General features: G+C 46.6%; 1 protein-coding gene across 2 annotated transcripts in view; it reads right to left on the bottom strand.

Moving 5' to 3' along the window:
- Window positions 1-13,564, bottom strand: part of XPO6 (exportin 6) — a 105,276-nt gene extending 91,712 nt beyond the window's left edge. For both annotated transcript variants that reach the window (XM_019507584.1, XM_019507585.1), the window contains exon 1: window positions 13,238-13,564. In XM_019507584.1, the coding sequence (XP_019363129.1) occupies window positions 13,238-13,240 (3 nt within the window). In that variant the 5' untranslated portion in view covers window positions 13,241-13,564. The remainder of the gene's footprint in view (window positions 1-13,237) is intronic.
- Between the last annotated feature and the right edge of the window lie 6 nt (window positions 13,565-13,570).

Raw genomic sequence — 13,570 nt, 5'->3', positions numbered from 1 at the left:
AGGGATGGGGTGCATTCACCTCTTACCCGGGGGAGGGGAGCGCCGGGCACGGCCAGGCCCACACGACACATTGCAGCGCCTCCCCACGCTCTAACCCCCCACCCCAGCTCACTCTCCTGTTTGGCAGCTGGTCGCTGCCCTCAGCCAATAGCCGCTGGTGGCAGCCTCTGCCGCGTGCAAGCTCTCTCCCTGTTCAGCCCACTCTCCCAGCACCACCGCTACGCGTACCCCGGAAGGGCATGTGGGGTGTGTGCCCTCGGATCTGTTTGCGGGGAGGGCTGGGGCTGTGCCAGGCTCTTCCCCACAGGGGGCTGGGCCAGCCTGAGATAGTGCTGGGAGAGGGACTGGGGGGGCTAGGGCAAATTCAAGAGTGGTTGCAGCCCGCCCGTAGCCCTCTCCCAGCACTGCCACCAACACCCTCCCCAAGCACAGCCCCACCAAACCCCCCACTAAGAAGAGCCCAGCATTGCCCCAACCTCAGCCCACCCTGTGCACAGATCCAGGGGCACATACCCTCCATGCCCTCTCAGGGTGTAAGTGGCTCAGTCCCAGGCTCTGCCCGGCTGCATAGAACCTGCCCCTGTCCTACTCCCTCCCTCGCCGCCAGAGCGGGGCTATGGGGTGGGGGGGCTGCAGCCACTCCAGAATTCACTGTAGCCCCCCATCCCCCTGCCCAGCACTGCCGCCACCCACCCTGAGTGCAGCCCAGCCCAGCCCCTGCTAGGAAGAGCCCAGTGTCAGCTTGGCAGCAGCCTGTCCTCCCCACACAGATCCAGGGGCACATGCCCCTATGCCAGGGGTGGGCAATTATTTTGGGTGGAGGGCCGCTTACTGAGTTTTGGCAAGCCGTTGAGGGCCGCATGATAGGCAGCCAGGGGCAGATAAATATTAATTTTCTAAATTTTTTAAGGGCCCCACAGGCCAGATAGAATGGCCTGGTGGGTTGCATATGGCCCCCATGCCGCATTTTGCCCACCCCTGCCCTATGCCCTCCCAGGGTTGGGTGCGTCAGCAGGAGCCACCCCCCTGCAGCTCAGTCCTGTACCCTGGCCCGGCTGGGCAACCCCTGCCCCAGCCCTACTGCCTCCCCCACCACTGGGGCAGCCCAGCCCACCCTACCCTGCGCAGAACCGCCCCCATGCCCTCCTAGGGTGCATGCAGCAGTGGGAGCCACCACCCCCACCCCCAGAAGAACCACTCGCAGCTCTGTCCCGCACCTGCTGTGCAGCATCTGCCCCAGCCCCACTCTCTCCTGCACCAGGGGAGACACAATCTGCCTCCCCACCCTTAAAAGCAAGAAAACAATATAATGGGGAACAGGATCTGAAACTCTGAGTCCAAAGGGGTACACTTATTAAAAAAAGGTTGAAAACCCCTGTTGTAGAGCAAATGCACTGACTGAACATAATTTCTTTCTACAGTGGCTGGTTCAGGAAAAGGGAGAAAAAAAAATGGTGTTGGAAACAAAACATCATAGGACTGTTTTGTTTAACTCCTGTCCCAAGTACAACAACTAGATGTGGGTGCTGGAGGGTTATTCCCAAACTCAAAGACAGCCTCAAACTTGTGTGAAGAATTCTACCAAGGAAAATGAATAACCTTTCCTCTTTTTCAAAAATCTGCACAAGGAACAGCAAACTATGAATAAAATTCTTCATCTACAGAGGATGAGGGGGTGGGAAAAAAGCTATCATTTTAATGCACCTTGAAGTGTCAAGGCATCACACATTTCAGGATGCAAGTAAGCCTCTTTGTTCCTCCCATCTTGCAGCTACAAATGGGACCCCATACGTGTATACTACAGTGAACAGCAGAGGGTTGACCTCTTGCAGGAACTGAAGGAATGAAAGGAGCCAACACAACTAGACCAGGGTCATCCCGACCTGGTCCTTTCCAAACCATGCAACAATCATAACCAGTGCCTTTGGGTAAAGCTGAATAAATAAAAGAAAAGAAAAGAAAAGAAACTTCCACTATGGAAGAAGCTTCTCTAAAGGTCTGGAAAGGCTAATCTAAAGTCCCTTCTCAGAGCCCAATACTTAAAGTCCATTTCCTCTGAATTTTGTCTTGAATTGCCTTCAGTCTACAAGTAACAAGACATATAAAACAATGAATACAAGCTTCCTCTGTTTTACAGTTTAAACTATTATCTTGAGAAAGACTGAAAAACAAGTACTACTTAAAGACAAAAACATTGAAAGCTTTTTCCTTTAAAAAGGCAGAAGTCACCTGTAATATTGAATACAGTTCCCTGGCAAAAATAAAACAGAAACACACATAGGCAGGTCCTTTCCATTACAAAGGACACAAAGGAAGTTGGTCTTCAACTGAAAGCCACGAAAGCCAATATCCTTAAAAAAGAAATAGCTGATTAACTTACCAAAAAATGAATGCCTGCAGCCTTTGTGGCTATATCTGCCCAGTCATAAAACAGAGGCAGAAACAAACAGAAGACAACTAACTGGATGCCATGGAAAGCTGCTGGAAATGGAGGCCAAAATAAAAGTCTACTATGACCTCAGGAAAGAGTCGCTGATGTGTGGTGGATCTGTTCAGACTGGTTATAAATGAGACTTGGTTCAGGGAAGAGAAGAAAAAAGAAAAAAAAAAAAATCTTCCTCACTGTCTCTTATGGATGGGTAACAGGATTCAAACCTGCATATTTAATAGAGCAATAAAAGGAAGAAAAACACCGCTACTTTCTCAGCACCTGAATGAGAAAATAGTTGGAAATAAATCTGCTATACAAGTAGGCTCCAGTTTCATAAGAAATGTAACATGTTTATCTAACCAAGGGGAGAGTGTCTGCATCCCTGCATTCATTTTCACAGGGCAGAGCCTCCTGTCAGAAGGAACTGCTCACATTGACTACAAGGTTCCAGAAAAACATAAAAGAATGCTCAGTAGATCAAGTTAGTTCTTGGATGATATCACCTGTAGGACAGTTTCTTTTTTCCCCTCCTCTCCTTAGTCCAACTGCCAACTCCAAACATATCAGTAGTTGGACTGATCAACTTGAATGTTTAATAAAAACATATAAAGCAAAAAATCCTTAGCACAAGACCTGCAATTGACATTTCAGTTTGTTCAGCAGATGAGGTCAGTGGATGATGTAATAAACAGTTGAACTAATGTTGCTAAAGTAGAACAATGCTGAATTAACACCCAAAAGATATTAGAGACCATGGGCATATTTACACATACTCTGGGGTGGGATGGGAGGCATTTTAATTAGAGCAGCTCTCAGGAGCCACTCTAATTAAAACGCCAGCAGCATTCTCATGTATTATTTGATAAGCTTTAGTTAAAGCGCCTCTGCCACCATTTTGAAACGTGGGGACACTAAATACTCAAGACCCTGCAACATGCTGGAGCGTTCTGATTAGAGTCCGATTAATTGAATCTGCTCCAATGTGTTCTAATCAGGACATGTTGGAGCATGTGTACAGGTGCCCCAAGAGGGCCAGGAATCAAGTTTAGGTTAATTTGCAGGGATCAGTGCTGATATTACAGGGTATCTATTGGCTGAGCAAGGACAGAGACTTTAAGAGATTTAATTTGATATTACTCTTAGGTAAAAATTGACGTTTCTTTCAATATAAGGAATGTTTTGTTTTAATTATGTAATAAGTATACATTTCTTTCTCCCTAATATGCCAAGCTTAAATAAGTTTTCATGAATTAACATGAAAAATTAAGACTTGAAGGATTTTGTTTATAAAGCATATTGGCTTTGATCATTAAGCACCTTATTATGTACTCTCAGTTTAGAGTATTTTCCCCCAAATTTTTGCTCATGTCTCCTTCTCTATGTACCAAACCTTAACCTTCATGCTAACTGAAATTGATTCCATCTACAGTAGTTTGATGCCTCTCAAAATTTTCCAGCTACTTAAACCAAGTTCTCTTTCAGTTAAGGACCCCAATCTTGAAAAGTCCTTACCCACTTTCAACATTGTTCACTAATTTACTGGCGCACAGGCAAATTAACTTTAGTAATTGCACTAAAATGGCTTTTTGGAGCAGACGAACACAAAGTAACAAGTTTAATATGGGTTCTTAGAGACATGGAGTATATGTTTATATAAATTCTGCAAAACAGTGCCACAGGCATACATGGTGAAGAAACGGCCACCTATTTTGGAAATCTGGGCTTTATTAGAGATGCTAATTTCTCAGTAGTTATGGTTGAAACTTATTTTCTACTGTAAGATCAATTCTGATCCTCTTTTTCCTTAGATGTTGCCAAAATCTACTTGTAAGCCAGTAAATTTATGCGCCTTATCCTATTACGGGGTTGAATTTTGACAAAGCCTGTTTTATAGCAAACAGCCAGGCTAGCCAGCTCTGCTAACATTATAGAATGATGCATTTTGGGACACAACTACAAGTAAACCTTATTGCAGCACTGAATTGGCATTATAAGAGTTCTACAAATTCCACTTGCATATAGAAAACTTTACAACCATTAAACCTCAATCTTCACTTCCTAATCTGTTACAACAGGGATGATATTCCATGGAGGGAGAAAAAGTTAAATGACTTGTTAAAAGAAAAAAGGAAGTCAAATTTTGGACTGCACCAGAACTCTAAACTTCTTAGGTCTTTACCTGCACAACCTACTAGGCCTCAGTTTCAGAAAGATTTTACAAAAGATCTTTTTTGTCAAAGTGTCTTAAACCATCTAAAGTTAAGGAAATAATGTAAGAAAGTCAAACCCTTTTGCTTATGTAAGAGTTGTATGCTACCTCAACAGTGAAACAATCTGTTTCCTTGGTAGTTGTCAAGAGAGACAGACTTAAGCCAGTCAATTTCTTCACAGGAAGCTTTTCACTTAAATGCTATCATTTCCCTTTTTTATCAGTGCAAAAATAGTTTGACTGATTCTAAGTTCCCACCACTAAAAGAACTGATCTGGTTTTAAAAAGCTTAGGAAAAAAAGATCCATAACACCACATGCAAATGCTATTCTAATTCCATTTTTGCAAGCTCTGGTATATTTGCCTACATAAAACAGGCATGAACAGGCTTTTTTTGTTAATCTGCACGGAGTTGCTACTTGCATTGTATACCTTCCTTAACTGGATGGGACCTAATAACTGTAAAGTGCTGCAGTTGGCAGCCTTTTAGGGCCATGGACCAGACTGACCCAGTTTGGGTCAATGGTGGATGGTGGACCTCGGCACTGCCAGCAATCTTCCCTGCAGTGGGAAGGGGAAAGCGCCCCTAGCTGAGATTCCCCTATGGCAAATGCCACAGAAGCCTCATGTGGACTAGCTGGACCAAATGGCTCTGCAGGCCATAGGTTGTTGACCCCTTGTTTAGAACCCAGTTCTCTCCTCAGAGAAAGAAGGTGCACCACCTGTCACTCTAAAGCAGTGGTGGGCAATTATTTTGGGTGGAGGGCCGCTTACTGAGTTTTGGCAAGCCATTGAGGGCCACACGACAGGCAGGCAGGGGCAGATAAATATTAATTTTCTTAATTTTGGGGGGGCCCCCACAGGCCAGACAGAATGGCCTGGTGGGCCGCATCCAGCCCCCGGGCTACTTTTTGCCCAGCCCTGCTCTAAAGCCAACTAGGTCTGCACCAATGAATTTGTGAACAGCCTGCTTCCCACCCTCTTTGACTGAAGAGGCAGGTCTTCCAAGGAAGAGGTGAAGCAAGAAAAAATTAGCCTTCCTAAGGGAAACCCCCTTCCCTGTATTGTTCTCAAAACATTTATTTTTCAATTATACTGCTTCTTGGACAGAAGACACTGTGGGTACCGACAGACGTGCAGCTCCCTGCTGTAATTCAGGGTGCTTTACAGGAAGTGCCACAAGTTACAGCAATCCCCCATACCCAATGCACATTCACTGTTGGGTCTAGGGGGTTGAGGGACCCTGCTCCAGTTTGGAGCAGCTGCGTGTCTGCAGCCACTCTCCCCTCACCCACCCTCCCCTCCCAGCTCCAGTGCTGTCTTCAGAACGAGAAGGGGGAAAAGAGAAGGGAGGGAGCTCAGGCTGGGGTTTGTCCAGCCAATGTGTAGTGTGTCCTGCCCCACCATCCAGCGCAGACTGGGCAAACCCCAGCGCTAGCTCCCTCCTCTCCCATCCCAAAGACAGCCCCAGGGTCAGGGCTTAGCTGCATCAGCCCAGCCCTGATCTGCTCCCAGCAGGGACAGACAGAATTTAATGAAGGTGTTCCACTTTGGAGGGCCTTTATCTGAAACTTCATTTAATGTTGTGCGATCAGGCACTTTTAAAGCATTCTGCACGTACACTTCTATCAGGGCATGGCTGTAGAGTGGTTCAGGGAGGTGATTATGCAATAAAAATGTAACTTCTGTCAGTGCCCTGTTACACCTAGTGTTTCGCATTTTCAGTTTTTATTTTTATAAAGTTCCGGGAATTTTTCGGGGTTTATCTTCCAAACAAAAACCAGGTTGAAATTAGCATAAAAGAAAAGAAAGAAAATTGGTTTAAAATCAGAGAAAATAATAAATGAGGGGGGGGCGGCAGCTGAGCATGCACATGCATGCGCCCCCCCTGGGCAGGGAAGTCTGCAGGGAGGGGAACCCACCATTCCGCAGCCTGGCCCCAGCTGCCTCCCTGCACTAGCCCTGACCCCAGCCCACACCACCGGGGGGCCCTAGAGACAGCAGCATGGGGGGCACGTGAAAAATGGATGTAAGTTAGTAAAGCCCGAATAACTTCAATTTAAAAAAAATCTGGTAATTTTTTGGTGAAATTCAGTAAAAAATGAAAATGCAGAACACTAGTTATACCACAAAGTTGCTTTCAACTCTGCACTTGTACACACACAGGTAGAGGTCCAAGAATGGGATTTAAGTACTTTCTGGGATAGTAACTAGCCCAGACCATTTAGCCAATCAAGTAGAATATACTGAAACACACTGGCCAGGGACCATGAGGCTGTCTATGCCTGCCTACAGTGGAGCAGAAAATTCAGGTAAGGGGTAGGAGGCAGGGGTGGACCGTAGGTGATCACCCCAGTCCTTGGGGCCAAGTCCCGCACTCTGGCCATGCAGCCAGGAGCCACGTGGTACAAAGCGGCTGGAGGGCAGGCAGGAAAGTGGCAGTGGGGGTAGGGGAGGTGGAAGCAAGCAGTGTGCGAGAGTGCAGGGCCTACGCTACAGTGATAGATATATAAATTCTACAAAAATATTTGCATATTTACTAAGAGAAGTATACTTAGAGCTTGTGCCAAATCTAATCTTCTGTGGGAGCTAAAGCTATATTATCCAGGGTCAAAAATTATCTAATTCTGGTTTTAGTCTCGGTTCAGCTGGCTGTTGTGTCATGTTGAATACAAGTCACTTTTGATGCAGCTGATCTTTAACTGTTGTTTTAGTGACAAATTAATTCTGCTAGCACAGGGGTAAGCAAAAATTCGGCCCAAGGGTTGGATTTAGCACACCAAGCCATTCTATCCAGTTCATGGGGCCCCTAAAAAAGTTGAGAAAATAAATATTTATCTACCCAGGTTGCCTGTCAAAGACGACAAGAGCCAGGGGCAGTAGCACCCAGGGGAAGCCATGGCAGGAACCTGAACAGCAAGGCCTGCCCGGACCGACACCCCAGCCAGAAGCCCCTGCCCAGCAGGGGCTTCTGGCCAGGGACCATGAGGCTGTCTATGCCTGCCTACAGTGGAGCAGGAAATTCAGGTAAGAAGGGGTGGGAGGCAGGGGTGGACCGTAGGTGATCACCCCGGTCCTTGGGGCCGAGTCCCACGCTCTGGCCATGCAGCTAGGAGCCACGTGGTACAGAGCGGCTGGAGGGCAGGCAGGAAAGTGGCAGTGGGGGTAGGGGAGGTGGAAGCAAGCAGTGTGCGGGAGTGCAGGGCCTATGCTAGAGTCCCAGGGCCAGTGTTGGCAGGAGCGCAGGCTGGCAGGGTGTGTGGAGCCAGGCTGGGCTGCACCAGCAGGGAGAGGGGGTAGCGGGTCCAGTTCCATAGAGCCCCTGCCAGCTGGGACCCCACACTCCTGCTGCCCCACCCTTGGCCCCACTGGCACTGCCTCCAGGACACTGATGCAAGCCCTGTGCGCCTGTCCAGCTATCACTGACTCCTGTGCTCCCGCTCGCTCCCAGTCCCCACCCCCCCGGTACAGGTGTGGACCAGTGCGCACAGCCCTGATGCCATACTTGCCTGTCTAGGCTGAGCAGTAGTGGCAGGGAACAAACCGATGCTCAGCATGGGAAAAAAGTGCTTCCCCTCCTCCCCGCTGTGCCCAGTGCTTCCTGATGCAGCCTCCTGGAGCCCATGTGGGGCTTTCCTGCATCTCCATTGCCTCTGGGCTGCCCTGCGATGCAGCAGTGGCAGTACAGAGCAGGCACAAGCAACCCCATGTGGGCTCTGAGCACCTGAACCAGTGAGTGTGGCAGTGGGAAGGGGAGAGAGGCTCTATAGAACTGGACCAGCTACCTCCTCTCCCTGCTGGCGCAGCCCAGCCTGGCTCCACACACCCCTGCCAGCCTGCGCTCCTGCTGGCGCTGGCCCCAGGACTCCGGCGTGGGCTCTGGACTCCCACACGCTGCTCGCTTCCACCTCCCCTACCCCCACTGCTGCTTTCCTGCCTGCCCTCCAGTTTGTCCCGTGCTGCCACTGCTGAGCCTGGGCCCCGCGCTGGCGCTGGGCTCACCCATCTGGGCTGAGCAGGAGCAGCTGGGTGGAAACTGCTGCTCGGTCTGGGGGGAAGTGGCCCCTCTCCCTTACTGTCGCTGGGCAGGTTTTGCTGCAGCCCCCGGGAGCCCGCACCAGGCTAGGCTGCAGTGTGGCTCCTTCACTGCTGCTTGTGAGCTGCCCAGTGCAGTTGCTGTGGCACTAGCAGATGCAGAAGTGGCAGGAGAAGGGCAGTGGTGGCAAATGGGGGGAAAGGGGCAGCAAGCGGGAGCACGGGGCCTGCACCGGCGCCCTGGAACCAGGAGCAGCAAGAATGTGGAGCCTGGGCTTGTAGGCACACTTGGTGGGGGCTCTGCCTGCTGTGGGGGGTGGGCTGTGGGCAAATCCTCCCCCCCTCCATAAAAGCCACAACCCTCCCCAGCTGGCCCTCCGCACACTCACAGCCCCCTACAAAATCCACACACCCACATCCCTATCCACCCCCCACAAATCCTACACAGACACCCACACCCCAAATACCTATACCAACACTCCCACAATATACAAGAGTCATTTTAAGGTACTATACTATCACCTCTATGTACACAACACAAAGACATGTAAATCAGGACAAAAATATTTTTTGAAATGAAATTAATGAATGTTGTAGTACGTTTGGTTTTTAGAATATAATTTGGTGTTTTTCTGGTTCCAAGATGGCAAACCCCCTTGCTGAAAGAAGTACTTGTGGGTGGCAAAGGTCAGAGGTTGGGGCGGGACTTCTGGTCCCAAGATGGCAACCAGGGGCAGGGCACCTGTCAAGGTACAGGGCTTCATGACTTGCCAAACTCAGTAAGTGGACCTCCACCCAAAATAATTGCCAGCCCCTGTGCCAGCATAACTGGAAAGACTATCACAATCAACTGGTAGCATCAAAGAGTTGTGTGTGAATGGCAGAGGATCTGAAACATTTTCAGCACTCAAGAATTGAACCTATACAGGTTGAACCAAACAGATATAAAGCTTCTGCCCAAGAGCAGTGAAGGATACTGAAGTATCATTAACATGTTACACTATATTTTGAGGCCTGTGCTAGAAGAAGAATGCTTGATATTGCTATCTAAACATGTAGGAAGAAAGACAGCTTCCCTGTGCTTAAGAGATTTTTCTAGAGCCTGGCAAATTAACTCATTTTATGTGGTGAATGGTATCTACCTCTGACAGACATCAAAATTCTATCAATTTTCATCATGCCCCTTCAGATACAGGGAGGAGAATATGGGATATGGATACAGGATAAGACTTATTTACTAGTTGTATGATTTATATTAGCTATTTCTCATGTGACAAATTCACAAAAAGAAACACATGCTTATGACTGAAAGAGCTGACCTTGTTTTTCCTTAGAACTAGCTCTACTGAAAACTCGAACATTGCTTGCAGCTCAAAACAGGACAGTGTGGCTATTTCCTGGATTTAGTTAACTATGAAACAGCAGAATAATTTTAAAATTGATACTATTAATTATTAGAGCCAAAAACAAAATTGAGGCAGGTTGCATCCAAGTCTGTTTCATGAGATTGGATAAAACATTTCTGAACAGACTGCGTAAGAGCATGGTTTCCCTTAGTATCCTTCAGAGGCAACAACACAAAGAAACTTGCACTGAAACCTAATATTATTCTTCCCAATTAAAAAAAACAAAACTTGTGTTCCTAAATCTGATCTAGAATGACCACTGTTGGCCCTGTTGTTTAACCTCTTTGGTTTCAAACCCAGTTAAGTAATGCTTGCTCTCACAAGTCGAATAATACGATTTGTATTTCTATCATACTGTAGAGATCCTCTCTCCCATGCTCCTCCCAAGTACATCTTCTGAAGGAGGGAGAAGATGACACACAAGTAATTGAAGGGTCACCACAGAAGCCATTAAGATTTTTCTTGTAAATCAGGAGTTTTATTCAAGTTATTCAAAGAAAGAAATGAGTCTATTTTTATAAATAGGATTTACCATTGTATGATGTGCCTTGACTCTTACAGCCAGTATTCTGGCTTCTAACAAAAGCAAACATCTGAGGCTTCAGAAGGAGGAAGACAAAAGTTGTACTACATTTGTACTACCATTTAACACCTATGAAGGAAGGGGAAATTCCTGTCTGGCATCTGGGGTGATCAATTTATACCCAGGAGCACAAAGCCCAAGTACTTCTCTCGACTGTTTGCTAATATTCATAAGTCAAACAACTCTTCAAATATAGCTATACGTCTTTAGCTTTCTGAAACAGTGAATCTACCAGGTTCAGGACCCACAGTAGGAAATGTCACTCTTTGTTCTAGATTAATTTAGCTACTAATTTAATGGAGAATATCTTTGTGCCCATGTATCTGCTCATATATAATGCGCCCCCCCCCCCCCAATAAAAACACCTTGTTTTTGGAAGGGAGACTGTAAAGAAAAAGTTTTTTCCAATTATGACCAATTGTGCAACAGAATAAGTTCTCCTGGAAACACAGATGCTGGATCCAGATGTGCAGGCACAGGCACGCTGTGGCACCACAAACCTCTTTGCAGTGCCATAAACTACATGTGTTGCATGTTAAATTGTTTTCACGTGCATGACATAGCATGACATCCTGTGGCACCCTTAAAAGGAGATCAAGACACGCCAGAGTGATGCAGCACCCTGGTTGAGAGATACTGTCCAAGGCATATGAAAGTGCCATCCCTATAATTTTGTCATTGTCATACAGCTAACCCCGTGTTTGGCTGAGGTTCAGGTCATGTGTGGAGTTTAGCTGAGTGAAGTTAAACTCAATCAAAGTTGAAATTGTGGTGTCTGGCGGGAAAAAACTCAGATGCGTGCAGCCCTGGAATTGCTTGGTTGGCTGAAAATGCACCCTCACAACTGGCCTAATCAATACGCAGTTTAGAAGGGCTCCTGGTTTCCTCACTTATGCTAAGCTCTAACCAAACTATGTAACGTACATAGTAAATCTATTTATTGCCAACTAGAAGACTACATTCCACCCTGGTTGTGGATGAGTAGAAAGGATACATATTAGCAAGGCCACTTCCCAACTCATCTACAGAATTCAATTGACATGGGCATGGAGCAAATCAGCCCCCATAAATTACAGAATACAATACTATGATGCTTCAACAAACCCTGTTACACTAACAACCTCCTTTTTGTCCTGAGCTGATCTAAGCTGGCTACCTGAAATTTTTCCTTCCCATGTATTAAAAAAATCCACATGTAACTTTTCCTCAGGGACAGGAAGGAAGAAGGAATCATCAGCCTGACAAAGGGTATTTACACCCAAAAGCTTGCCAAGGAGAATTTTTCCAGCTATTTAAGTTGGTCTAATAAAAGTTATCAGATTTACCTAAAGAACCTTGTCTGCCTAGGTCATTAGACCAACACGGCTACAACCTATACCCCATGAGCTGATAGTCATGCTATTTAATGTACTCTTGGAATACATTCCAATACCACAATGACAGATGTCATGTTAAAACTTGAATACACTATTTTTCCCAGCAAGCCCGGCAAATGTATTGAGGACTGAGAATCCATCTGGATTATCATCTTCTTGTCCATTGTCACCAGGGACAAAAGTTCTATAGACCAAATTAAATCACCTCTTTGCAGCAATATTGAATTATATAGATGTAACAACAACAACAACAAATCTCAAAGACCAGGTAGACTAATTGAAGACTAGTTAATGTCATGATGTTCAGAAAGGACAGGATCCAATCATTCTTCTGGAGCTCTATTGACACTCTAGAGCTAACTGGTACAAAGAATGGGGAAAATTCACTGTTGTCACTAGAGGAAGTGCATGATTCTGCATACACACAAGAAAATATGCTGAGTAAGAAGAATCCATTTTTACAGAATTGCTTTTGAAAGTAAAAGCTACGCTTTAAATTTTGTAAACAACTGGAGGCAAACTTTGTAGGCCTTCATTCTACAACAGGATCTTCATGGATGGACTCCTGGAACCAGCCTCTGGGAGGTCACGTTAATCCATCAACATGGATGTCACTGCACATTCTAGCCAAATATTCTGTGCTTAGGAAGCGATTTTTATTTGGGAATCAGTATATTCCAATTCTTTGGTGGGTGAACTTGAGAAGCCAGTATTATTTTTTATCTAAGGGCACAATCACTCAAGGAGCATCATTCCACAGACATGGGCTGACATGTATTAGCATCAGCTGATTGGTAACAAGGGGGGCATTCCTGTATAAAGCAGTCACTGTTTTAACGCTCTTTGTTACAGGTTACCACTTTGGTTGCATTAGATTTCCATTACAAACCCCTACGTTATCAAAAGCATTTTTTTTTTTGAATACACAACTTTGTATCTCTAGAACATCCTTAATGAAAGTGTGTTATATTAATACTCACCCTTTGCAAGACGAGCAATCTACTAGCAAATCATCAGTTATATCACAGGCAGACAAATGTACATCCTCACAGAAAGACACATACCATCCTCCACATGGCCCATATCCACTATCACATGCAGCAAACTGTGCAGCACCACCAAACCCACCCACAACTCACAGGGTGAGCAACAGTCACACCCTCCCCGTGCCTACAGGCCAGTGTGGCTTTCGCTTACCATGGCGGCTTTGGAGGGGTCTCCGTTGATTTCCTTCCTGGGTCTGCCGTCTCACCCAGCTCATATCATGGGCCGAGGCAGCTTTACTGGGACTTCCCCACCCATCCAGCTAGAAACAACCTGCCATCCGTCCCCTCTACGAACAACTGTCCTGCCTCCTCCCAGGCCTAGCCTCAGGACCCCATCAGCTCTACCTCAGCTTTGACAAGAGTCTTAACAATGCACCAGCTGCAAAGGCTGCAAGAGGGGAAGGCCAGAGATGGTGCCCAGACCCTGGAAGGAATGGGGAGGAGCTGGGGGGGGTGGGGGGGACAGAAGAGCAGGCCAGAGACG

The sequence above is a fragment of the Gavialis gangeticus genome, unplaced genomic scaffold (genome assembly GCF_001723915.1).
Source record: "Gavialis gangeticus isolate Ggan-Ray unplaced genomic scaffold, GavGan_comp1, whole genome shotgun sequence".
Classification (NCBI taxonomy): domain Eukaryota; kingdom Metazoa; phylum Chordata; order Crocodylia; family Gavialidae; genus Gavialis; species Gavialis gangeticus.
Note: the sequence above shows the minus strand (reverse complement) of the source record. Positions and strands in the feature narration are given on the sequence as shown.